Source organism: Cydia fagiglandana, chromosome 2 (genome assembly GCF_963556715.1).
Source record: "Cydia fagiglandana chromosome 2, ilCydFagi1.1, whole genome shotgun sequence".
NCBI lineage: Eukaryota > Metazoa > Arthropoda > Insecta > Lepidoptera > Tortricidae > Cydia > Cydia fagiglandana.
Genome location: NC_085933.1, coordinates 25,069,812 through 25,096,682, shown reverse-complemented (window position 1 = coordinate 25,096,682; position 26,871 = coordinate 25,069,812). Strand labels below are relative to the sequence as shown.

The window sequence follows — 26,871 nt, the reverse complement described above, 5'->3', positions numbered from 1 at the left end:
CAAAGAGCACATCGACGCGCGCCAATTTTGTAATTGGGTAGAGGTTCCCAATTAGTCCGTCCCAAAAACTTTCTGACTGATCTAAGGAATAAGACTAACAAGTACTGATAACAATAGATTAAGAGGGGGCGTAAATCCAGGCAAGAAAAAACAAAAGGGATGACTCGCCCCGCGACACTTAGCAACGGAAGATATGGCCAAAGTATAAGATATATAAAGTCTAAGAAAAAAACGTGCCTCCGAAAATCAAGAAATTTATCACTCGCTATTTCACACTTACTACAATGATACTGCTATGGTGACGATGAATGATTGAATTGATTGATAGTAATTTTTGGTTATATTTATTACTTGAATTTGACATGTAAAAGTGCCCCTGCGGCCTATTTGCTGTACCTACAACGAAAAATAAATAATCTTTTGAGGTTTAGACTTCCGTGTGATTTTTTCATTGCTTTTGTTCATAATTAAACGTCTAAAAATTACAATAATTACAATATACTACAATTTAGCATTAGCCCCTTCTGAACCAGTACCGAGTTTGGGTTATGTGTCATTTTTTATGGGATTTTGAGTTTCCAATCCGTCCTGCTTGGCGGGCTGTTTAAAATCCCATACAAAAATAGACATAACGCAGTTTGCGAACGCTCGTCACGCTATCGAATGAAATTTACACTAGGGGTACAGACTATAACTAACTGGTTTAACTAACGTAACGCGTTATCGTTATCCGTTTATCCGTTATAATGAACGGCCCATAATGCGCAGCCCAGCTTCATTTCGGCCTATCCTTGCCCATTTTGATAGTGAGCGCGATATGACTGCGTTAACTAGATATTATTCAGTTTTCCCTTTGGTTCCTTACGCTTTGGACTCTTTTACGCTAGTGATTTCTTTTTTTTAACCGACTTCCAAATCCCAAAGGAGGAGGTTATCAATTCGGTTGTATGTTTTTTTTTTTATATTTTTTATTATTTTTTTTTTTTTTTATGTTTGTTACTCCATATCTCCGTCATTACTGGACCGATTTTCAAAATTCTTTTTTTGATTGCATGTATATGCATACAGATTGGTCCCGTTTTTATCAAAATCCAGTTCTGATGATGGGATCCATGAGGAATTGACGGAACTCCTCAAATCTTAAAGGCATACATATAGTGATTTTTGTGTTTTTATCAACAAATCAAGCATATACATTCAAAAACGTGACATTTGATGAAGTGGAACTGCTGATGATGATCAGAACGGAACTCTTCAACGACGCATAGTTCACCTTTGGCGATTTGTCCTCTTCCTTGTGTTTGTTAAGCAAGTTAAGTTTTTAAGCAACATTTTTGTCAAGCTTGAGTTCTGATGATGGGATCCATGAGAAATCGAGGGAACTCCTCAAATTTTAAAGGCATGCGTATAGAGGTTTTTGTATTTTCATCAGAAAATCAAGCATTTTCATTCAAAACTGTCGCATTTGATGGAGTGGAACTGCTGATGATTATCAGAACGGAACTCTTCAACGACGCATAGTTCACGTTTGGCGATTTGTCCTTTTCGTTATGTTTGCTAAGTAAGTTTAGTTTTTAAGCCACATTTCTGTCAAGCTCGAGTTCTGATGATGGGATCCATAAGGAATCGAGGGAACTCCTCAAATCTTAAAGGCATACGTATAGAATTTTCTGTATTTTCATCATAAAATCAAGCATTTACATTAAAAACTGTCGCATTTGATGAAGTGGAACTGCTGATGATGATCAGAACAGAACTCTTCAACGACGCATAGTACACGTTTGGTGATTTCGAATTTCGATTTTGACTTGGACTGGGACCCGGACTCGTACCCGGATCGGAACCGGACCTGGACTCGGACTCGGACTTGGACCCGGACTCGGACCCGGACTCTGACCCGGACTCGGACCCGGACTCGGACCCGGACTCGGACCCGGACTCGGACCCAGACTCAGACCCGGACTCGGACTCAGAGACCTGGACCTTGACCCGGAAAATCACTATGATACCTAAACTAAATAAACCGCTATGATTACCTACCATAAAATGTAGGTATATAGTATGATGATGCCAAACCCCTCCCGCTCATACCCCCGTACACCGCACGGCATGCGCCGTTAAGTAGGTTAGGTTAGGTTTGAACTGCGATCCTCATAGACCAAACAAAAGTGGGTTAGGTTTGGTTAGCACTGCGGGCTTTACAGAAACGAAATGCTACTAGAAAAGTGGGTTTGATTAGGTTCGAACTACGATCCTCACAGAACCGAACTGCAATCAGAGAAGTGGGTTAGGTTAGGCTAGAACTACGACCCTTACGGAAACGAAATGCTACTAGAAAGTACTGGTTTTACCTCCTTTTCTACATAGTGCACCATCTACCATAATTTTTCACCGGGCCCCATAGAAGTCGTTTTTTTTTTCTTGAAAATTATTTATGATATAGAGGGCAAACAAGCAGTTGCCTGATCGTAAGTAACTAACTACCGTCGCTCCAGAATTTTCTTTTTCTTGTTTCTTAAATGTACACCTAGCTGCAAAATTGCATTCATTGGCCACTTTATGAATGAAATTCATTTTCATCATGTATCCATGCAATGTTGCAACTTGCTGTAGAGGACCCGTAGCCAAGGTAACAATCTTCATTGACAATTTGACAAACGCCAATCGAAAAATAAAAAAAATCGGAGTGACATATTATTATGCTAACTAATATGAAATGTGGCTATTACTATACATTATTGTTCGATTGGATTTTCGATCAACGATCTTATTTCGATATTGTCGTCTTAGTTTGGACTCCAAGAAATAATGTGATAGATTGATTCAATGTAGCTAATCTAATTAGCCAAACTCATGATACCGATATGAATTTCGATTGGGGCACAACTCTATTAGCGACAAATTACATTTTATTTTAGTGACTAAAACAGGACTTATTTAATCGGTGCTAAGCCGACAAAATCTAGTATGTGGTCACTGCATTGACCCATTTCCATCTAAATTAACCAGAGTAAATCTGCACATAACACCTTGTTTATTAAACCGATGAGTTTGTGATTTAACCCCGTAATTCAACAACGCTTACACCCGTTAAGCCCAGTGCTATCCATATTTACGACATTTTTCTCAATTAACCCCCGAAAGCAATTCATGTTCTGCAGGTATGAGGTTGACTTCTAGTATGCGTTTGCCAAATGGCTAAATTTTACATTTATTTGCGGTTTTTCTTTGAAATTTGGCTCGTACGCCGTGCACTATTAGCTTTTAATAAGAATTCCCAAAAACCTGTCAATATTTGGTTCCCACATTAACCATTAAATGCCAAGCCAAGCTTAAATGGGACTGGGACACGTCTGCCGTATGCCGGATGCTCTGTGGGCCGTAAAACAGCCACCCGTTGGGTCCCACAAATTGTAAGGCGTCACGGTAGACCTCGTCGGAGATGGCGGGCCGAGCTTGACGCATTTGACAGAGACTGGTGGGAGACTTCAGTGGAAAATAGAGCCATCCCACACTAGCGTCTTTCGTCGTCTTTAATCAGCGCTATGGAAAATGGCGTTGCTGCGCAGTTGCGTCGAGCAGCAGCCATTGCCTAGACGCCGACGCTCGAGAGACGCTAGTGGGACATTATAGGCTCATAAATCTCATAATAATATTAATACAACATTAACCATTGAGAGTAGAAATAGGAAGTACCCAGAAGGGTCGATGGACGGCCCCGATTCGACACGAACTGATGCACCTAATACGCGCCATCCGCCGTGCAATTGGGAGCGGACGTGATTCGTGCATAATGCCAATTGCGATATATGAGAAACCCTTGGGAGTGCAGGAATATCATTCTAGATAATGTATCAATAGAATAGAATAGAATAGAATAGAATAGATTTATTCGTAAGCACAAACAATCGGAACAGTACATAGTATAAAAGAAAACACAAAATAAGATTAAAGTGCCACGAAATGGCCCCATCTCAGCATGTTGCTGGTGGCTTCCAGCGCTGATCTTCCGATGAGACCATCAAGTGAGAAGAATCACGGAAGGTAACAAACAAGAAGAAAAAAGACAGAAATAACATACAGTCAACAATTAATTAAAATAAATATAAACAATACATAGACAACTGAACTAATTTCAATAAAAAAATCTAATTGAGATTAGTTAAATCGTCAATATAATAGAAGATAGTTTTAAAAACAGAGGAAGATGACTCCGTGGCGCCTTTTCTATGTAGGTAAAAAAAAATTACACAAACGGGTCTACCGCGACCCACGATCGCAGTAGACCCGTTTGTGTAATGAAATATGTGTACAAAACGCGTTTTGTAAGAACGTGATAACATAGAAATTAACTAATGAGGCTTGTTGTGCGTTTATGAATAAGGTGTATGTCCAACAAATCCGTGTCAAATAACCGAAGCTCATAATTTCGCTGATGAATTTCCAATATACAAGAAGTTGTTCCGAACGCTTGCCAAACATTGAACTAATATTACTCCCATATACCGGGTGTGACCTGTTCACCTGTAACACGAGCAAATAATTAAAACACAGATTTTACTCCTCAAACGGTGACACTTTTGTTCAACAACTTTTAAAAATTATGAAGTATTTAGACTCCCTATTTTTCATACAAAATAAATATTATCTTCAATGGACGCCATCGCCACACCATATCATTGTGATTGACGTTGCTTGTCACGCCTTAAACATAACAAAATTCGCAATACATTGCGTCTTAGAATAAACTTTAAAGTATATTAAAAATCAAACCACAAGTTATTTTTAAAAGTCGCTGAACAAATGTTGGTCAGTATGAGGAGTACAACCTACAGTTTAATTTTTTGCTCATATTACAGGCCACACCCGGTAGAACCGGTACATAGAACCAGTATTTTGTGCGCCATGAATTTATAAACCATAGAAGCGGAGCGTGAGTGTCGCGACATAACGCGTAAGCGCCATGAATTTTACGGCACTTACGACGTTTCGTTCGCGTGGTACAGGTTGCAATTGCGACTGTTTCATCGTTTGGTAAGGCTTCTCTATAGTACAGTCAAGTGTAAAAATATGGTTGTAGACTCAAAAATCTGTCCCATAGTTCTTAGTTCGATGACATAAGAGCTACGGGACATATTTTTGAGATGATTTGTGCACCCATATTTTTACACTTGACTCTACTAATAATAGACTTAACGCAAACGCGAATCCTCATCACGCTCTCGAATAAAATTTACACAAGGGGTTCTTGGTAAAAAGAAAATCAAAGTTCCATGTTATTTGTTGTATAATTATGCTAATTAACACTAAAATTAATTCACCATCGCTCGTGTAACCAATCAGAACACTCGGCTAATTACGAGATCAAAACTAACTGCGGCTGAATAAGGCTAGATAATGAATTTATCGGGATTAATGACAACTGGTTTGTATCACAACAAGCGCGTTGATGGATTGAGCTTGTCAATAACGGCAGGATTACTACGCTATTATTTAGTGCAAACCTAATTATTTATCGTAAATATATCAATTATAATCCCGTACTATTACAACAATTGCCTACTTATGTTTGTTTTTTTTGTCGATTTTTGAAGTGAAAACTTCTTTAGTGGCGCTGTGCACTTTTTGTAATGGGGCAATAATATTAATAATATTGGAGCGGCGTTAATAATAGCGTAAGCTCCAACCGCACTAAGGTACCTTTACCCGTGGGACGTCACATATGTACACAAAGTACCTTAAGAGGTAGTTTTCCAGAAAAGCTACTCCAGGTTCAGGCGACTAATTTATTTCCAACTGCTACCTTCGGCGGTTTAAACTGTGCGTCAGTCAGCCAATATCAAGGAACGGAACTGCTTTATATGTATTGTATACAGATAGAAAGGCACTAACTCTTCATTCAGCCCAGCGATGTGACCCCTGGGACCCATGAAGAACAACATTACAGCAATTACTTGCGATTGGACTTTCTACTAAATTAAATGTTTTTTCCGCGTCCTTCGCAAATGTGATTTAATTGGTGTTTTAAATGGATAATGTTTTAAATGGATAATGTGTTATGATTATTACTATTGAACGAGCTAAGATCTCCGATTCAGCTTGGGCAAAAATGTTTTCAATTGTCCGGCTGACCGGTTGTTCTTCTTTACGTGGCATTTCTTAACCGAGGTTTTTGAGTTCTCAAATTAGAATCACGCTAGACCGGGCGTGCCCGCGCCGAGGCGGCCGTCAACCGTCATGTCATTTTCTATGACGGCTGATCGGTGATCACGCGGTGCTTTCTATAGAAAACGAAGCGCCGGAAGCTCCGGCCCGGCCCCGGCCCAGTCTAGTGTGAGTCATCCTTTAAATCCGTTAAGCCACTCAAAGAAAATTAATAGTCCAGTTTCTCTTAAATCTATTGTTAAATAGGGATGCCGAGTACTAAACAAAAATTATAAATGCGAAAGCAAATCGAGACGAGTTTAAAAAAAAAACGTTTTCTAAAAACATAACCCTCCCCAAGTCACCCAGGTAAACAATAACATGGATGCAGGTCCCTATTCCTCTCAAAACAAATAACAGCAAATTGCAACATGCAACGTAATGTCGTGTGACGCAATTTAATTAGTGATGTGACGTTGTCAATATTGTCGGTGACAATATTCCCGAAAATTGCCGGTAATGTTGCTAGTGTAATTTTTAGTAAAAATGTTGATTAAATCAATTAAAACACTTTTATTACATGGGTACTGGCAACGAGCTTCGAGAGTACCATTTACTCCACATATTGCTGGTACTAAATAGTTTACGTTACGAATAAATATTTTACAAAGAAAATAGAGCGGTTACAAGCTTTGTATATAAATTAAACTTCAGAATGTCGTTTTAAAATTAGAGCGTAAGTTCGATTGTATTCTTGAACTTGGATGATTGGATTCTTAAAGCTCAGGTGCTGTGCAGTACCAAATCAGGTTGGATATGTACGCTTGTTCGCCACCATCCTAGTATACATTTTCCAGCAACGTTGGCCCAACACTACGCAATCGCCAATGTCATCAGCGTGAAGCTCAAATATGAGCGAATTAATTAAAAACCTGTTTGCTGACTAAATACAAAACCGTCGAAATTTGCATTTTCATCACGGGCGTGTTGAAAAAAATTGAAACTGTGTTTTTCTGAAATTGACTCGGCTTTAGCGGTGCATGTTTTCAAAGCGATTTGGACCTTGTTTAATTATGTTGGCAAATGTGTCACAAAAATCACACGTGAGACATATTTTTCTGACACGGTAAATATTTTTAAAAAATCCGGTGAGGTGTATCTAACTAGCTATACTTTTTTGTAAAGCCTAGTGTCATTCGATAGCGTGACGTGCGGTCGTCACTAAACAACTTTTATTATGGCTGTCCCATAGAAATCAGCGGCATCACATCAGCTGGAATGTATGAAACAGTCAAATTTTTTTTAGCGATTTCGGCATTGGTCCTTGAGAAAAAAATACAATAAAGTTGTTCAGTGCGACCTATAAAGTCACTACGTAGAGTATGAGTTTATAATTTCAGCCTGTATATACATAATATATCTATAAATTACATTAGTCTAGTACCAACAAAATAAGACGATATGTTGAGCTCACTGTGGGACTTGGTCGGTATGTGTTAGATTTTCATAAATATTAAAAGTAATACTATAACTAAAAATAGTTTGGTTTTCGATCGCGAGGTTTTCTTTGAACACTAACTAAAAATTAATATATATTTAACAAAAATACATATATTTGAAGACTAATTAAATCTGTAAATCCTAGTTGAGTCCTTATCCCCGTGGTCAGCAATAATGCGTGTCGGCCGACGATTAATACTTGCCGCATTTAATGAGCGGCCATCATTTTTTGCTGACCGAACCGCGTTTGTAATGGAATTCACGAAATCACGCGCTTTACCTATGGATGCGTTTTTATTTCATTGGGCATGTAGGTAATTAAATAGATTTTGTTATTATTACTGCCTTGACATCAGTGGGCCGTTATGGATGAAAGAGTTAAATGCTCTAAAATTCTACATTGCTTTGCTGAACACCGTTAATATTACGATTTGAAATTAAAAGCTTGACTGCATGTAATTTTTGGGCTCTTTAACTTTAAGAATATTTAAATACGTAAAATTATCAAAGGATGAGTTTTTTGGGTTCCGTACCCAAAGGGTAAAAACGGGACCCTATTATTTAATCCGTCGAGTCTTTTTGTCAATTCACAATTTTGATAGATGGCTACTTAAATAGACATGGGAAATATTATCTGTTAATTAGATCCTGGAGAAGTTGAGGATACTCTTAAAATAGTATTAAGCATACATAAATTGCTTTGTATATTTTAATTTTATAATAAATCACGACTTCGCTTTCTGAAAGCCACATTGATGGAATGGTAAACCATAAAATGGTTGCATTTAAAACTGATTTGAAAAAACGGTTTTTATTATACTTTGATGATTTCACGTTAGACCGGGCCGTGGGCAGGCCGGAGCTTTCACCCCATCGTTTTCTATGGAAAGCATCACGTGATCGCCTGTCATGTCATAGAAAAGTAAGCGCCGGAAGCTCCGGCCCGGAAAAGGCCCGATCTAACGTGAGTCATAGTCTTTATGTCGAAGCTTTAGTTCTGTGAATGGTCGTAAAACAACTGCAGCTTCGTCAGAGCTCTAAGAACTTTTTCTAACTTACAGCGCAGGAAATGGTTTCTTTTTCGTTTCTTATATGAACTTTGTTAGGTACTTAGGTCTTATCTTCTTACTTTATTAAATTAAAATGATTTTCTACTCGCAAACGTACATAGAAGATTAATTATAACGGTCCATTTCACGATGTTCAATTTATGAGACTATTTCAATTATTTGCTATTTTGGTACCCACAAAAGACGAAAGTTAGCGCTAAGCTTGTGTGAGCTTGTTTTACGTAAGTTATATATTTATGTGGCATTGTAGCACCTTTATATAATAAGAATAATAAGTTATCTGGTAATTATTATTTAACTAGCGACCCGCCCCGGTCACACATTAAAGTATGTACTAGAAAAAAATATCTATCGACTAAAAACCATAACAATCAATTTATGTTTCGGTCACAATGCAAGTGTGACCCGATTTTCCTTTTATTTTCCACCAGTTTCTTTACAAGGTTGCAAGATTTCCGTCAGTAAAACATTATTGGATTAGGGCTGTCACCGTCGACAGACGAAGCCGCGACAACGACGCAACACGCGGTTAGGGTTACCACCACAACCCCTATTTCTTTTGTTTAAAAAAACTGTCATCATTACGAATATACAATGCATAAATGAAGGCAAATTGCGGGCAAACATCCTGTTTACAAGTATAAAATACCATGTACTTACTAGGCCCAGTTTCATTTTGTTGACAGTTATAATGCTGAGACCCTCTTTTTCTTCTTTTTTTTTGTTCTGCCCTTTTTTACTCAATTTTTCATATGATGAGAAATTGTTAACAGTAAATAACACAAAAACACATTAACAAGAATCAAATTTCGAAGATCGCACCGTAAACTTCTAATCGATGAAACCGCATTTAATAGTGCTAATTACGATACAAGTGTACTGAGAGAAAAGGATAACAAAAACACACTTAGAATTACAAAAATAAACTTAATCCGGGGACAAGGAGAGTTAACTAATAGGAACAAACTGACTTTTGCAATTTCTATTAGTTCTTGCAATTTCTATTATCTGTTTGTTGAAATTAGATTTAGGATTACTGAGCTGTTTGTAGAAATAAATAAACTTTACAGAAATAGTGAAACGTCTATAATTATTACTAAACTTCATTTTTTCCCCCAGTACAGAACTTGTTTTTTGATTCCTGGTTTAGTTTGGCGAAAAGTAGGAAATTCGCAACGAGTGGAATAAATTAAAAAACGACTGAAGGAAGGGTTTTTTTAAATTTTTGACATAGGCACGTAAAGTGCTAATTACCGCACTAGTGCGGTAAAGTAGCATCATAATGTACTTTAAAAAATAGCATTACGGACCCGACACTTTTCTGATATGCCCCAAAAGTAGACAACCCTAGCCAGATACAATGTCAGTTACATTTTACTGGCAACGTAATGTAATAGAAATCTGTACCGTATCAAGTGACGGAGCTCGATAAGGTTACGGGAATTTGAATATAAGGACACTTTGAAAATTATTCAAATTATATCATTGCATCGCATATTTGGTGGCATATTGCAGGTGACTGTACCACACCCGTGTGATACAGTCACCTGCAATAATATCGCATTAAACGTAGTGCGCACAATCTTATCTGTAAAATTACGACTATTAATGCAAAAGTAAACCAAATAAAAGTTATCGTAGAATCAACGAATTATTGACTGTAGAGGAGATATACCTAAAGCCTAAGAAAAATCGTACGTCTAAGTTACACTTTTTCTACGTATGTATTATTTATTAGATTTATTAGTAACACTTTGTTAAAATGGCGTTGAATTTTAGAAGCTCCAATTAACCTACTAATTAACTTGCATATCCACCCACTGGTTTTACGAGTAATAAAGGTTATGTTGATTTATTGACCTACTGTTTTTTTCGAGTAACAAGGGTCATGTTGATCTATCAAGTCAGTCTTTAAAGATATTAACCTATATTAACCTCGTGTGAAATTTTATTTCATTTAATATCTTTGTTAATTTTAAAATATATACATAACAAGGAAGAGCGGTGCCTCTTAACACAGGTATTTATTACTTAATAATTTTTAAGAAAAAAAAACCGACTTCTATGGGGGCCGGTGAAAGATTATTGTAGATGGTACACTATGTAGAAAAGGAGGTAAAACCACCCACTTTTCTACTAGCATTTCGCTTCTGTAAGGGTCGTAGTTCTAGCCTAACCTAACCCACTTCTCTGATAGCAGTTCAGTTCTGTGAGGATCGCAGTTCAAACCTAACCTAACCCACTTAACGGCCCATGCGGTGCGGTGTACGGGGGTTTAAGCGGGAGGGGCTAGTAAGATTGCATCATCATACTTATATACTTACACATTTTATGGTAGGTAATCATAGTGGTTTATTTAGTTAAGGTATCCTAGTGGTTTTCCGGGTCAAGGTCCGGGTCCGAGTCCGGGTCTGAGTCCGGGTCCGAGTCCGGGTCCGAGTCCGGGTCCGAGCCCGGGTTCGAGTCCAGGTCCGGGTCCGGGTCCGAACCGGATCCGGGTATGAGTCCGGTTCTGGGTCCGAGTCCGGGACCCAGTCCAAGTCAAAATCGAAATTCGTAATCACCAAATGTGTACTATGCGTTGTTGAAGAGTTCTATTCTGGTCATCATCAGCAGTTCCATTTCATCAAATGCGACAGTTTTTAATGTAAATGCTTGATTTTATGATGAAAATACAAAAAAATCTATGCGTATGCCTTTAATATTTGAGGAGTTCCCTCGATTCCTTATGGATCCCATCATCAGAACTCGAGCTTGACAAAAATGTGGCTTAAAAACTTAACTTGCTTAACAAACATAACGAAGAGGAAAAATCGCCAAACGTGAACTATGCGTCGTTGAAGAGTTCTGTTCTGATCATCATCAGCAGTTCCACTTCATCAAATGCGACAGTTTTTAATGAAAATGCTTAATTTTCTGATGTAAATACAAAAATCTCTATACGCATGCCTTTAATATTTGAGGAGTTCCCTCGATTCCTTATGGATCCCATCATCAGAACTCGAGCTTGACAAAAATGTGCATTAAAAACTTAACTTGCTGAACAAACATAACGAAGAGGAAAAATCTCGAAACGTGAACTATGCGTCGTTGAAGAGTTCTGTTCTGATCATCATCAGCAGTTCCACTTCATCAAATGCGACAGTTTTTAATGAAAATGCTTAATTTTCTGATGTAAATACAAAAATCTCTATACGCATGCCTTTAAGATTTGAGGAGTTCTCTCGATTCCTCATGGACCCCATCATCAGAACTCGAGCTTGACAAAAATGTGCATTAAAAACTGAATTTTCTTAACAAACATAACGAAGAGGACAAATCGCCAACCGTGAACTATGCGTCGTTGAGGAGTTCCGTTCTGATCATCATCAGCAGTTCCACTTCATCAAATGTCACTCTTTTGGATGCATATGCTTGATTTGATGATAAAAACCCAAAAATCACTATATGTATGCCTTTAAGATTTGAGGAGTTCCCTCGATTCCTCATGGAACCCATCATCAGAACTGGGTTTTGACAGAAACGGGACCAATCTGTATGCATATACATTCAATCAAAAAAATAATTTTTAATACAGTTGCTCAAAAAGTGCTACTTTACGTAGCTGTTTAGCGTGCGGAAAGTTGGTTATCTCGAACTAGTGCTTTTTACTTTTCCAATTTTTTTAAAATTTATACTTGTTCCAATTCACGACTACTTATTGATGAGTGTTAATATTAGTTTCCTTTTAACGTCGTAATCAGCATAAAACCTACCGTTAATGTAAGAATACGAAAAATATTACATATTTCATATTTAATTACTTACCTCTTCATCATTATAACACGTTTATTTTTTAATATTCAATATTGAAAATTCCGTTCTTAATAAGTTGACTGAATGGAACGGAATAGCTGCCAAACGCCCATAGATATAATATACTTAAAGACGACGTCTAACCGAGCTGTCACTGTTACCACTTTTGTTTAGTGTACGATTAACAATGTTTTTCTTATTTTTTCGCAACTGTATTAAAAAACGTCGTTCGATACACGTGCGGAAATGTCATTCTTCACTCGTCCCGAGTCTTGCCACTCGCCTGCGGCTCGTGGCAAGATATCTCGGTACTCGTGAAGTAATGACATACCTTCCGCACTAGCATCGAAATGTACTATTTCAAAATCGGTCCAGTAATGACGGAGATATGGAGTAACAAACATAAAAAATAAAAAAAAAAATAAAAAAAATAAAAAACATACAACCGAATTGATAACCTCCTCCTTTGGGATTTGGAAGTCGGTTAAAAAGAGGCGCCAACACTTACAATTGTATAAGTACTTCGTAAACTGAATAAATATTTTTTTCATTTTTTTTCATTTTTCATTAACCGAGACACGTTAATTTTCAGATCAACAACAAAGACTGGTGCAAGAAGGGCCGCAAAGGAGGGCACTGCAACATGAAGTGTGAAGGTACTAATTACAGTCACTAACGAACCTAATAGCGAGTAATTTGCTATCGCTAATCTGATCGATTAAAGCGTTTATGAAGAGAAATTTGGGGCTTAAAGAAGAGCGCTTTCACCCTCGATATCCTTTAAGAAGTTTAAGAGAAACTGACCGTAGTCCTTCGCTTAGCTTCTTCATGCAAATTTGATGATACTTCGTTTTTCCATTACCTGAAAAAAAGAAAAATATAAATCAAAAGAATATACCTAAAAATAATCTAATAAACGTGTCGAGTCTTAAACCAGTGGACAAACGACTGAGTCTTAACCAACATTTAGGTCTCATAGTAAAAGATGCTCAGTATAATCAGTATAATCCCAAAACATCCCTGGCAACTGGAATGCAGTTATTTTCTAGCCAACCTATACCTATAATAAGTATGTTAAAGGTAATCGACATAATTTTCTGCAGATCTCCTGAACGAGGACCTAGCGGACGACGTGCGGTGCGCCAAGCGTATCTACGACCGCGTCGGCTTCAAGGCGTGGCCCACCTCCTACGCCTACTGCAAGGAGAAGAGCCTGCCTGATCTGTCGCGTTGCTAACTTTACCACACAAGACAACTTCTCGTTTCATTTGGACTGTAATGCTTAACCTCTAGCCACCCATACGTCAACCTCGCCAAGCAAAATGAAATTTTGATTTTGTCAACACAAAGTTCAAATTAGAATGGAACAGGAGACCTTTTTATAGGTCTCTGGGCGACTAGAGGTTATGAAATACGATCGATTTTTGAGTATCAGGTCAATGGAACGGGAAGATCTGCACGCTCTGTCACGTTGCTAACTCTAAACCAGCTACTTCTCATTTCCATTGAACGTAATTAGTTCCATGGAACGGGAAGTAGCAGAATGTTATGCTGTTAGGGGAGTAAGGTCCGAGACGGGTGGAGAAGACGTGAAATATTTACGGACAAAACGAATCAGTTCCACATAAAATATGTCACTATGTATATTTATGTGTGACAAGTAAGAGGTTTGCAAAGACAGGAGGAGAATGCGTCTTCGTAATGATGAGGCAATGTCCTTGTTGCATCAATACAATGATAAATTTATACGCAGGATTATTATTGTTTTTTTTTCTTTTGTATTTTTTTACTGTGTGTGCCAATAAAGAGAATTCTATCTATCTATCCATCAATTTATCACGTTGGTCACTGTCGTGTAACTTAACAGACAATCTTTTATTAAAGAACTGTTTTGAAAGAAGCTCTCCACTTGTCTCGTATTATTATCATAAACCAAAATGAGTCGTGCCATATAGCGTTCGCCAGTATCTGACTACTCATTTGTTTTAGAACTATAGCTTAAAACATTTGCTAGTCTTACAAAACAATAGAATCCTCCCCATAATACCTACAGCTGACAAATTAAATCTTAGGGTACCGGCACGTAGATCGGTACGGATAAGTTCAAGGTTAGGGCCCGATTTACCAGGCGTAATTTTAGACATAACAAATAAAGGTCGGTAAAAGGAAAATAGATCATAATCTAATCACCTTAGAGACTAATTTCCAGTGCTAATTATGCCTAATGTTGTTGATGACGTGACGCCAAATGCTAGATCAGGCCCTGACATTAAATATTGTATTTTTACCCAGATCACATTGTTTACCGATTTATAATATCGGTACTGACAGCCACTTCTTCGTACCGATATATTTACCTACAGGTGCCAGTACCGTTATAAATGTAATTAATTATATATGTCATTTTATTGGTATCTCTAATTTTCGTAATTCCCGTTCAAAATATTAAGGAAAAAATGTTCAACGACTTCATTAGATGCCTGAAGTTCGCTATTTTAAGAATTCTTTACCTTATAAAAATATTTGATACATTTTTACGTTAAGTACGCTACATTCAAATTTTGAGAGCAATATTTTCGCTGAGTTGTATTTAAGTAAGTAAATATTAAGCTCAAATTTTACATTTCACTGCCAATTTTATTTAGACTATAGTTTAATAAGTTAAGTCAAAATGTATATTAGAATTAAGATTACTTTGGAGACTAATTCAGTACCTATAATTACGATAGAGTAATAAATTGGTTAGAATAGTATAAGTGTCGTATTCATAATCATAATCAAAAACTCATTAATAAATGTAACAATTAATGTTTTAATCATTAAAAATGTTCACTTTACTGCATTTATTAATTAACCCAATCACGCTGAAATCATACGAAATGTCGATGTTAATATTAAATAAGTAGGCAGATAAATATTATTTACTGTAGGTATCCTATAATTAACAAGCTGCCGTATTCGAACTTCAAGTTATTTACAAGAGACGACACGTACTAGATCCATTCTAGATACGTTATAGTTTAGATATCAACTAGTTCTCTTTTGCAGCGCAATTCGGGCAACCAATATCACTTTTACGTTAGATAGAGTAAGATATCTATGAGATGTGAACTGGATCTCTTCTAATTCATATCCTGTGGAAATCGTTTAAGCGCCACTTGCACCTTCCCACTAGCCCGAGGTTAACCGGTTAAATCTGTAGTTACCATGGTTACCAGTATAATTTGACACTGAGTCAACGATTTAACCGGTTAACCCCGGGTTAGTGGGATGGTGCAAGTGGCCCTAAGAGTATCTCCAGAATCGCGCAAATGTCAAATTTGACAGGTTAGATCTTAAACATATCGTTATCGTATCTTGGTGATGTCTAAAAGATATCTAATAGATATCTATTTAAAATCCGAATCGGGCCCAAGGTTGCATGACGCTGCACTGAAAATTTTCTTTACATTTTCAGTCACGAGGTAGCAATATTGAAAGCAAAAGGAGCGAGCAAAAGGCTGGAAGCACCCGCGGTAGATTTAGATCAGATCAAAGCCGTAAGTATATTTAAAATTTCTAGACTGACAAATAAAAGTACAAAATTACTTAAATTAAAATGAGAACTTTAAAAAAAAATTATAGCTATTTAAGAAAAAAAGTGTAAATACAAATTGAAAAAAAATGTGCAGTAAAAATTAAAAGCAAAATTGATAAAATTTATACCTCATCTATCATAAACATTATAAAATTTAATAAATGCGATTTAAAGACAAATTCAACGTCACTAACTTAACTTTAAATCCGAACCAAATTGCATGTAGATAATAACAGAACTAAAGGACTTTGGTCAACTAACTTACTAACTAAACCTTATTATCATTACTTTAGTGTCATTTTAGTTTGCGCCGAGCAGAGCTTAATCTCATATCTACGTAATTTAGAAATTAAACAGTACCTTTTAAAAGCTCATATCTTTCATTATAGTGTCGCTGAAAAATGTATCTTACGCCTGTGGAATAATGTTTGTTATTCAATAAGACCTAAAGGCGTGATATTTTTTGATGAAAGTTTGAGTTGGGGATTCATGCCGCCGGACTCAGTGACAATGATTCACACTAATGTAATGAGATTATAGGTCTAATGAAGTAACTTTCTGCATACCGTTTAGTATACCTAGAAGTCAATTATATGTATTGAAAGTTTTAAGCTCATTTCATGCAATTTTCTCGATTTTTGTTTTTTGGAGTTCCAAAGGGTAAAAACGGGACCTATTACTAAGGCTCCACTGTCCATCTGTCTGTCCGTATGTTTGTCACCAGGCTGTATCTCATGAACCGTGATAGCTGGACAGTTGAATACTTCATAAACATCTTTACAAGCCAACGTTCCAAAAATATGTCTACACGACCTTATTATACACTATATATTATTGGAACGTTGGCTTGTAAAAATATTTGCTAACTCGACTGTACACCAAAATGAAATATCGATTTACTAAAACAATCGACTTCGCTTAACATTATAGCACACGCGACCATTGACGTTTGCTTTCATAATATTATCAGGCGTTTAATAAAATGTGTAACAAAACCAAACAACACAATACCACAATAAGTCTTCATGTATACTTACAACACAATAAGTTGAATGCAATATTTTTTTTTATTTTGTTAGGCTGGCTGAGGTGAAAATACTGTACAATATTATTCCAAAGAAATAAATCGGTTGTAACTAATACTACTTTAGATGTTACCTTTAAGGTGTTGTGTTGTTAAATCGCGGTAGACCCGTTTGTGTAATTAAATAAGATAGAATGTAATTACATATCATTGTAGGTATAGGTTGAAAATAGGCATGTTTTTGTTTAGCCCCTTTATACTTATACCTATACGCTTTGCTATATGAACGCATTTATATTTTTACACAAAATACGGCCATCGATTCTATCAGGTATATAAATGTTTTTCAAAAAATTTGAAAAGCGTCCACCAACAACACACGGTGAAATTGAAATGCAAAATAAATTCAACAACAACTTTATGCAAAACTGCAAAACTACCAAACCAATTACAAAACCCAACAAACCAGCGTATTTAAATGCTTTCTAAATTGAATACTGAACGAAAGATGAGATTCTAACCGCGAATGGAAGTGCATATTCGAGGCGAAATTATTTTTCGCTACCGTCTGCCTTTGTGTTATGATTGGTGAAGCGAGTTTGGGCGGGCCAGTGTAAGAAGACCTCGAGAATTCGAACGTACACTGACAGTGACATCACATTCATATTATTTAAGTGAAAACTTCTTTAGCGGCGCTGGGCACTTTTTGAGGTGGGGAAAAAATGATAAACTCGAGACAGCGTAAGGCAATCACGTGACCGTAAGGTTTAGTTAGCCACTCATTTAGATGGCATTTACATGAGGATCTCACAGTTACATTCTAACTTTATATCACTCAAATATAATTCAATAAAGCTACATCTTGATGAAATCGCTAATAAAAGTGAACTCTAGTACTGGTGAATAAAACTGAAAACCTCATGACCAAATATATTTAGATGCGAGGTTTGCAAGGTAACTTTACAATAAATTTGAATTTCGAATTTTAAACAAGTTCACTGACCAGCAATTTCGGAACTAAAGTTTTTCAATAGAAAGGAGGATGGATCAATTATACATAGTGCTGCAGACATTTTGGACCAGTCATTGACTTTTCACTTCTCTCGGCACTCCCGGAGTGCAACCCGTTGTTTTTTATTTATTTATAATCCTAGTAATGTGTGGCGGGTACTGTTGCGCGCGCACTCGCGCATGCCTGTACCTCGCTCTATGTCATCGTCTCGGCACGTCAATAAGAAATGTCGATCTATTTTGCTTAGTCGTTGAATTTTGATATTGTAAATACTGTTGTGCATCATTTGAACGTATGAGTGCTGTGCTCTGAAATATAACATTTGGTGTTTACATCAAAGACTTTCATTTCGTCTGTTACGAAGATCATAACCGGGCACTGCATCTCCTACACTGGTGACCCCGCCGAACACGAAGCAAAGAAAATAAAACCTCGCGGAAAATGACCGACGACGGCAACGACACAACAAAAGCACCGCCCCAAGGCAACGCGCCCGAGCAACCTGCAGCATTTGGAGAGCCGGTCCCTACTACACCCGCTCCCGAAGTATGTCGCGTAAGCGTCAAAGTTCCACCTTTTTGGCCGGAGGAGCCCGAGATATGGTTTGCTCAGATAGAAGGGCAATTTAGCTTGTCGAATATCACGGCAGACCAGACTAAATTCAACTATGTGATCAGTCATCTAGATCTACAACATTGCAAAGAAGTTAAACATTTGATTGTTTCACCACCTGCCGAAAATAAATATAAAAAACTGAAAGAAGAGCTAATCAAACGACTCTCCGCTTCTAAAGATAAGAAGGTGAAACAACTGCTGATGCATGAAGAACTTGGAGACCGCAAACCATCGCAGTTCCTCAGGCACCTCAGAGACCTAGGCGGGCCAACGCTGGCTGAAGATCTGTTGCTGTCAATTTGGAGGTCACGCCTGCCCCACAACATTCAAACGGTTATCGCTGTGCAATCTGACGCTTCCCCTGACGTACTAGCAGACTTAGCGGACAAAGTCCATGACATCGCACCTTCAACTCCACAAGTTGCGTCAACGTCATCAGAATTTCCTGGCTCTTCCCTAGGTGAACTAAAAACCGAAATCGCAGAACTAAGGAAAGAAATGGAAAGCTTGAAAACCAACTTAAATAGATCTCGCTCACCGTATCGTTCCGGGTCAACACGCCGTCAACGCAGCAAGTCCGTCAAGCGTTCATCATCGAACTATCAAAGATTTCCCGTATGTTGGTATCACGCCAAGTTCGGGAAAAATGCAACAAGATGTGACAAGCCATGTGATTTTCCGTCGGAAAACTTGCCGGGCAGTCAGTGATGGCGACGGACGATTGCCACGGCACTTCAGGTCGCCTGTTTGTAACTGAGCGCAATACCAAGATGCAGTTTCTCATTGACACGGGCAGTGATCTCTGCGTCTTCCCGCACACATTACTTAAACAGCGCCGCTCTAAAACAAATTACCAGCTGTCAGCCGCCAACGGTTCCCCCATCGACACCTACGGCTACGCGCACCTAATCCTAGACCTGGGCCTACGCCGCGAATACCCCTGGCGTTTCATCGTTGCCGATGTTAGTAAAGCAATTATCGGAGCTGACTTTCTAGGACATTACAACCTTATGGTTTACATCCGTCAAAAACGATTGGTCGATGCTACCACTACAATTTTCACAACAGGCAGAGTCGCACCCTCGTCAGACAAGATATTTTCAGTTAAAATAATGACTGGCGATTCAAAATGGCACAGCTTGTTAAAAGAGTATCCGGAGATAACCCATCCCGCAGGTGTCCGAAGTCACGCCAAACACAACACCGTCCATTATATCAAAACCATTCCTGGACCACCTGTCTCATCGTCCCCACGACGCCTAGCCCCGGACAAATTGGTAATTGCCAAAAAAGAGTTCGAAGCCATGCTTAAAGACGGAACTGCTAGGCCATCAAAAAGTCCATGGGCATCACCTCTACATCTAACTCCAAAAAAGGATAACGGCTGGCGCCCTTGTGGGGATTACCGTATGTTAAATGCGCGGACCATACCCGATAAATACCCAATACGCCATATTCATGACTTTGCTCAGGGCATTGCAGGCTGTACCGTTTTCTCTAAACTAGACCTCGTTAAGGCATATAATCAAATCCCTGTCAGTGAAGAGGACATCCCAAAGACCGCCATAACGACCCCGTTCGGATTGTTTGAATTTCCGTACATGACGTTTGGATTACGCAACGCCGGACAGACTTTCCAACGTTTTGTGGATGAGATGACGAGGGGTCTGGATTTCTGTTATACCTATCTCGACGACTTCTTGATATTTTCTAAAAATATCGAAGAACCTTCGTTCTGTTTTTACACGACTGCCCAAACAAAAAGAGTGTATTGTTTTCAGGGTTCATGTTTGTATGTGAGTTTCTTTATTCCACCATAACTTCTGAATGCCTTAACCGATTTAGATAAATGATATATCATTAGAATCCTTACGTCATCCCGACTAATATAGGCTATGTGACGTCATAATAAAATCAATATGGCGGACATAATACATGATATTGCATGATGTTTAGAAAAAAGAATTTTGCAAACCTATCGAGTGGGGCCTCAAAATGAAGAGCTTTGAAAGAAGATTTAAAATATATATACAACATACGCGTTCAAGTCTTATTTTGGTAGAATAAGGATTCACAAAATGACCTAAGAAAAATAAATCTTTCTATCTTATTTAGCGAGCTATCAAATGAAAGGGTTTTTAACGCTGATCATAAAAATATATATAAATCCTATGGTATACTCGTACCTAAGGTAAATACAGGAACTAAACACAAACATGTTCTAAATCGCTCTATTGAAATCTAAACGTGTGAACTTCTATTTAAGCGATGGGCTTCGAATAATTTCTGGCTTATTGGATTCTTATTTCTTGTGAATAAAATTATCCTTGCCTACTAAACCTACTTAACCTTGTTTTAACACGTGCGTAGGTAGGTACCTACCAACTTCGATCATTTCTTCTTAACTTATGTATGTAGGTACTAAACTAATTTTCATAATAGGGATACTGCAATGATAGCGAAATTTCGATTTTCTTATTTCGCGGTACAGCCCGAGGATTGTAGTAGTGGCGCCCCCTACGCAAAGTTTCGCGTAATATTCCCTATTGTAAGAAGTATCTATGTGACAATGTTTATACATATTATGTCTCTTACATCCTTCTCGAATGCTTCGAACCTTCCTTTATTAATTCCTAATCAAACTAGTATTTAGTAGTAGATATTTGTCTAAATTCAGAAGCCGAAATGTGAGCTTCGCGTAGGGCCCGAGGGCCAGAGCGCCCGCTTTTCGCAACTTTCCCCTGAGTAATATCTTAATTGTGAAGGCCAAAGGCCGAGCTGCAAGAGTGTTGTGTTCAAACACAGACCAATATCGAGAAGGATGTAGATGCGCAGGCCAAAGTCCGAGCTGGGGTCTAAAATAAAATGCTGGGGAATAAAAAACCAATGGCCCGAATCGAGAAAGGCGCGTCTTTAATATTCAAACAACAACAATATACCATAATATAGACAATAATACAAGTATCTAAATACGAAGGCCGAAGGCCGCGAACCTCGCGTAGGGCTGAATGCCCGAAGCGTCCGTGAGAGGCGTACCTTTAGTATTTAAATACAGAACAATGCAATATTACAAGTGTCTAATGCGAAGCCCGTAGACCGAACTCCGCGTAAAGCCGAAGGTCCGGAGCATCCGACAGGTATGTACCTGCAGCGCATGTGCGCTATCCTCAATTTCCCCTAGTATCTTAATTGGGAAGGCGCGATTCCACGCGACGCCGAAGACCGACCTTCGGGAGTTTAGTACTCGTGGAACTCGGTCAGACATTTGAAGAAATTGCACCCGTGGGCCTTACGCAGAGCTCGGTCTTCAGTCTACGTATTTTTACACATGTACAATGGTTCCGTGTTTCACCGCTAACGTCCCGCAGTATGGCTTTCAGCCTCGCGTAAAAGCGTGCTTCTCTTGAACGTTTTGGGCGTTCGGCCCTACGCAAAGCTGGTATCGTCTTGGGTCGTCCCATTCGTTTTTCGTCAGGTTCTTAAATTAGTTTTATTCTGCTTTCGTCACTTATTCTACATTGAAAGCCACCGATGATTGTGACGAATGTAGAATGAGTGACGAAAGCAGAACAGGACTAATTTAAGAACTTGACGAATAACGAATGGCACGACCCAAGACGATACCGCAAAGCTCGGCCCTTAGCATCTAGTCTGTCGGGGCTACCTACCTATATTCGCCAGTTCATAATTTGTAAGTATAATAGTAATTACTGCCACATAAAGATGTTAGCGTCGCGTAGACTGAATAATGAAATGCAATCTGACGCATACGATTGTTGTTCGATTTGTTGCTAGCAACGTGCTATTTAGCTAGGGCTATGTGCGTCCTGCTAAAGTCGCATCGAAGGTAATTGAGTCAATAACTTTTTTAGTGGAAGTTAAAGTTATGAGTCTTTACTGTGGACCTCTTCAAACCCTCATGGACATATTAAAAACTTCTACTTCTTTTTAAGAAGCTATATGGGAAAATGTCAAATGTTCCATATCGTAAACACATCCACATAATTATTATCCACTGAAAAGACGCCGGTATTCCGGAACGGTGAGTTTAATTAAAAGGTCCCAGTCCCAGCTGCTAATATCCACATAAAGAAAACTTTGTGGCAAACTAAATGCCCGGGTAATCTTTATAAATAATAGTTTTAGTTCGTTTTGTCACTAAAATGTGTAAAATAAAATTAATTAATTAAAAAATTAAAAACACGACTGCTGAATTTTAAAGCGAACTGAAAAGCTAAAAATAATGTTAATATGTTAGTTACATAAGGGGTCATGCACATTTATGACCGTAACTGTAAGTAGGTACGTGTGCATTTAGTTTCGATTGCAGTCGGGGGACCTTTTGAATGAAATAATGCAGTAGGTAAATGAAGGTCCCCCGACTGTAATTGAAATTAAATGCACACGTACCTACTTACTTACAGTTACGGTCATAAATGTGCATGACCCCTTATGTAACTAACATATTAACATTATTTTTAGCTTTTCAGTTCGCTTTAAAATTCAGCAGTCGTGTTTTTAATTTTTTAATTAATTAATTTTATTTCCAGACTTAAAGACTACGGAATGATAATTAATACGCCTAAATGTATATTCGCAGTTCCAGAAATCACCTTTCTAGGATATTCCATCTCAGCTAACGGAACCAAGCCACTGGATACGAAGGTAGAAGCGATTAAGAACTTCCCAGCACCCAAGACCATTATGGAGCTCAGAAGATTCTTAGGAATGCTCAATTTCTATCGACGATTCATTCCTAGCGCTGCGCGTATTCAAGCTCCCTTAAATGCTTTGCTCGGAGGTCCTGTTAAAAACTCGCAGCCTGTAGATATATCAAGTAGCAAACTGGAAGCATTCAACAAGTGTAAGGAGGCGCTTTGCAACGCCGCCATGCTAGCCCATCCAGTCTGCCAGGCAAAGCTCGCACTTGTATGTGACGCATCTGACACCGCCTTAGGCGCGGTTTTACAACAACAGCAACATGGTTTATGGCAACCTCTAGCCTTCTTCTCTAAAAAGCTCAGCCCTGCTCAACAGAAATACTCGCCATATGACAGGGAACTCCTTGCAGTGTACGAAGCTGTAAAATACTTCCGATATATGGTCGAGGCTAGAAATTTCACAATTTACACTGATCATAAGCCGCTAAGTTTCGCATTCCACAATAGAAAAGAAAAGTGCTCTCCCCGCCAGTTCCGACATTTAGATTATGTGTCTCAATTTACCACTGATATACGCCACATTGCTGGCCAAGACAATGTAGTGGCAGATACCCTATCGCGCATAGAAGAAATTCATGCACCAATTGATTTTACGCAACTAGCTAAAGCTCAACACGAAGATCTAGAAATTAAAGAACTTCTCAATAATAGCACATCGCTGCGACTAACAAAAGTGATGCTTCCTGGTTCCAATACTGAAGTGTACTGTGACATCAGTACATCGAAGCCTAGACCCTTCGTTACGCAAGCGATGCGAAAACAAGTTTTTGACAGCCTGCATATGTTAGTCACCCCGGGGCAAACGCATCAGCGCAACTAGTCGCAACACGCTACGTGTGGCCAGGGATTCGAAAAGATTGTCGTGATTGGGCACGCGCCTGTATTCCTTGCCAACGCGCGAAGATAACGAGGCACGTCACAGCACCTCTAAGCACTTTCGAACTGCCACGCGCAAGATTCGCGCACGTCCATATAGATCTCATAGGACCCCTTCCTCCGTCCAATGAGTTCCGTTATTGCCTAACTGCCGTGGACCGATTCTCAAGATGGCCTGAAGCGATACCAATCGTCGACGCAACGGCTGAAACGGTTGCAAAGGCTCTATTGTCTGGATCGATAGCAAGATTTGGATGTCCTTTATCAATCGTCACAGATCGCGGACGACAATTCGAATCAAACTTATTTCAACACCTTGCTAAAATATCTGGATTCCATCAGGAGCGCTTTTAAGGAAGATCTGCAAACTTCGTCAGCTGAGATCGTTTATGGAGAGAGTCTCAGACTACCTGGCGAATTCTTTCATTCAAGCTCAACTTGTACGACTGATGTAACGAACTATATAGCTAGGTAATCTTCGGTCGCTTACTGAGAAGCTTCAGCCAAAGCCAGCATCGAGACACAGTCACCCATCAATCTTTGTTTTTAAGGACCTAGCCACTGCCAGTCACGTGTTCCTAAGAGAAGACGCTCTGCGCGGTGCTCTGCAACCAGCATACACCGGCCCACACTTGGTGCTGGAAAGAACTGAAAAGGTCTTTAAACTGTCCATTAAGGGGAAACCCGTCACGGTGTCGATTGATCGTCTCAAGCCGGCTTATACAGTAGAAGATAGCACCAGTGCTAGAGAACATACTCCCCAAGAGAGTATTAACCCCGAAAGAAGAAAAACCATCACTACACGTTCAGGTCGTATGGTGAGATTTCCTGATTATACTCGCCCGTAGTGACGGTCTCTGGAGGGGAGCCATGTGGCGGGTACTGTTGCGCGCGCACTCGCGCATGCCTGTACCTCGCTCTATGTCATCGTCTCGGCACGTCAATAAGAAATGTCGATCTATTTTGCTTAGCCGTTGAATTTAATATTGTAAATACTGTTGTGCATCATTTTTTGAACGTATGAGTGCTGTGCTCTGAAATATAACATTTGGTGTTTACATCAAAGACTTTCATTTCGTCTGTTACGAAGATCATAACCGGGCACTGCATCTCCTGTATAAAACCTTGCTAAACACAAAAACTTGTGCACATAAGATAAACAACCCAATGATTTGGGCTTTAAATTATTTTTTCATATTTTAAATAAATTTGAAGTACCATTCTTAAAGTTAGTCAAAACGGGGGTTCAAACCTCGGTTATGGTATAGTTATAGCCGACAAAATGCAAGAACGCGACTAAAAATCCCTCCGTCAGAATCCTTAGGGCTACCGGCTACCCCACACTAGCGTCTTCCGAGCGTCGGCGTCTAGTCAACTCTATGGTTGCTGTTGCTGCTCGACGCAATATTGCCGCAACTACGCAGCGACGCCATTCTCCACAGCGTTGACTAGTCACCGACGCTCAAGACGTAGACGCTTCTGTGGTACCCCACCTCCTCATATCCTACTCAGACAAGACGTTAACCTCTAGCCGCCCAGAGACCTATAAAAAGGTCTCCTGTTCCATTCTAATTTGAACTTTGTGTTGACAAAATAATATTTCATTTTTCTTGGCAAGGTTTGACGTATGGGTGGCTAGAGGTTAAAAGTACTCTGAGGTCACGTATACACTGGTGTACTTAAGCTAACCAATCCCTCGCCGTCGCTCGCTCACCGGCGCCAACAGCACTTGAAACTCCGTCGTAACAAATTTGGAAGCTCCGGATATTACTTAGTACGTGGTTAGTTTACAGTTTTATTTCACATACTCCATACTCTGTGGGGAGCGGAAACTTATACGCGTATGAAAATTGTTCGCTGTAGCGAGGTTTACAAATAAATTAATAAGTTGAAGTGAAGGGGAAGTTTGAGAACGCAAATATCGAGAGTGTCATAGTTTAATGTGTCATGGTTTAGAGTTGGACCAAGACAAGTCTGCAACGATTTTGATAGCACACGCAGTGCAAGTGTTATTTTAAACGTCAAACTTCTATGAAATTATGACGATGACGTATAAATAACACCTAGGTATGCTATCAAAATCGTTGCAGACTTTTCTTGGACCAACTCTTGTTTAATGTGTCTTGGTTCATATTTGGTTCGGGACCAATATTTGCTTTATTAATCAACATATTTTCAATTTTAATCATGTTTACGATTTTTTCCGTTCTCATTGCACCCGCCATGACGGATTTCTGTTTCACCTATAGTTGACCGGTAGAGAATGCCTAGAGGCATTAAGTCCGCCTGTTGTACTTATTTTATGTGCAATAAAGTTTAAAATAACAATGGTGTTCCAGACATTTGGAGTACACAGACCCGAAGACAACGCGTAGGTGCCCTTTAGACAATTTTATGTGCACCCACCTAAAAAAAACTCATGGCCATTTGACGCCATTATATTTTATTTGCTAGCGTGTACAAGTCAAATTTTGGAACTCGTATCATGGGACGCACGTAGAGGCAGCACCCGAAAAGATATAAGGTGCAGGGGGGGC

At 38.9% G+C, this 26,871-nt stretch overlaps 3 protein-coding genes across 3 annotated transcripts in view; 2 read left to right on the top strand and 1 right to left on the bottom strand.

Annotated features, from left to right (window-relative positions):
* The window catches only part of LOC134679234 (lysozyme), a 36,650-nt gene extending 22,897 nt beyond the window's left edge, over positions 1–13,753 (top strand). Inside the window, exons 3-4 of the mRNA XM_063538124.1 lie at positions 13,102–13,165; positions 13,613–13,753. Coding sequence (XP_063394194.1) covers positions 13,102–13,165; positions 13,613–13,746 — 198 coding nt within the window. The 3' untranslated portion in view covers positions 13,747–13,753. The remainder of the gene's footprint in view (positions 1–13,101; positions 13,166–13,612) is intronic.
* Positions 1–26,871, bottom strand: part of LOC134679291 (leucine-rich repeat-containing protein 15) — a 149,678-nt gene that overhangs the window by 77,893 nt on the left and 44,914 nt on the right. The gene's annotated exons all lie outside the window — the stretch shown is intronic.
* On the top strand, positions 18,564–19,445 carry LOC134673123 (uncharacterized). Its single transcript, XM_063531063.1, has one exon. The coding sequence runs from the start codon at positions 18,564–18,566 to the stop codon at positions 19,443–19,445; it is 882 nt and encodes a 293-aa protein (XP_063387133.1).

Bases quoted from the DNA above. Each gene is read 5' to 3' on its own strand.
- LOC134673123 (XM_063531063.1), top strand. From the start codon at position 18,564: ATGACCGACGACGGCAACGACACAACAAAAGCACCGCCCCAAGGCAAC.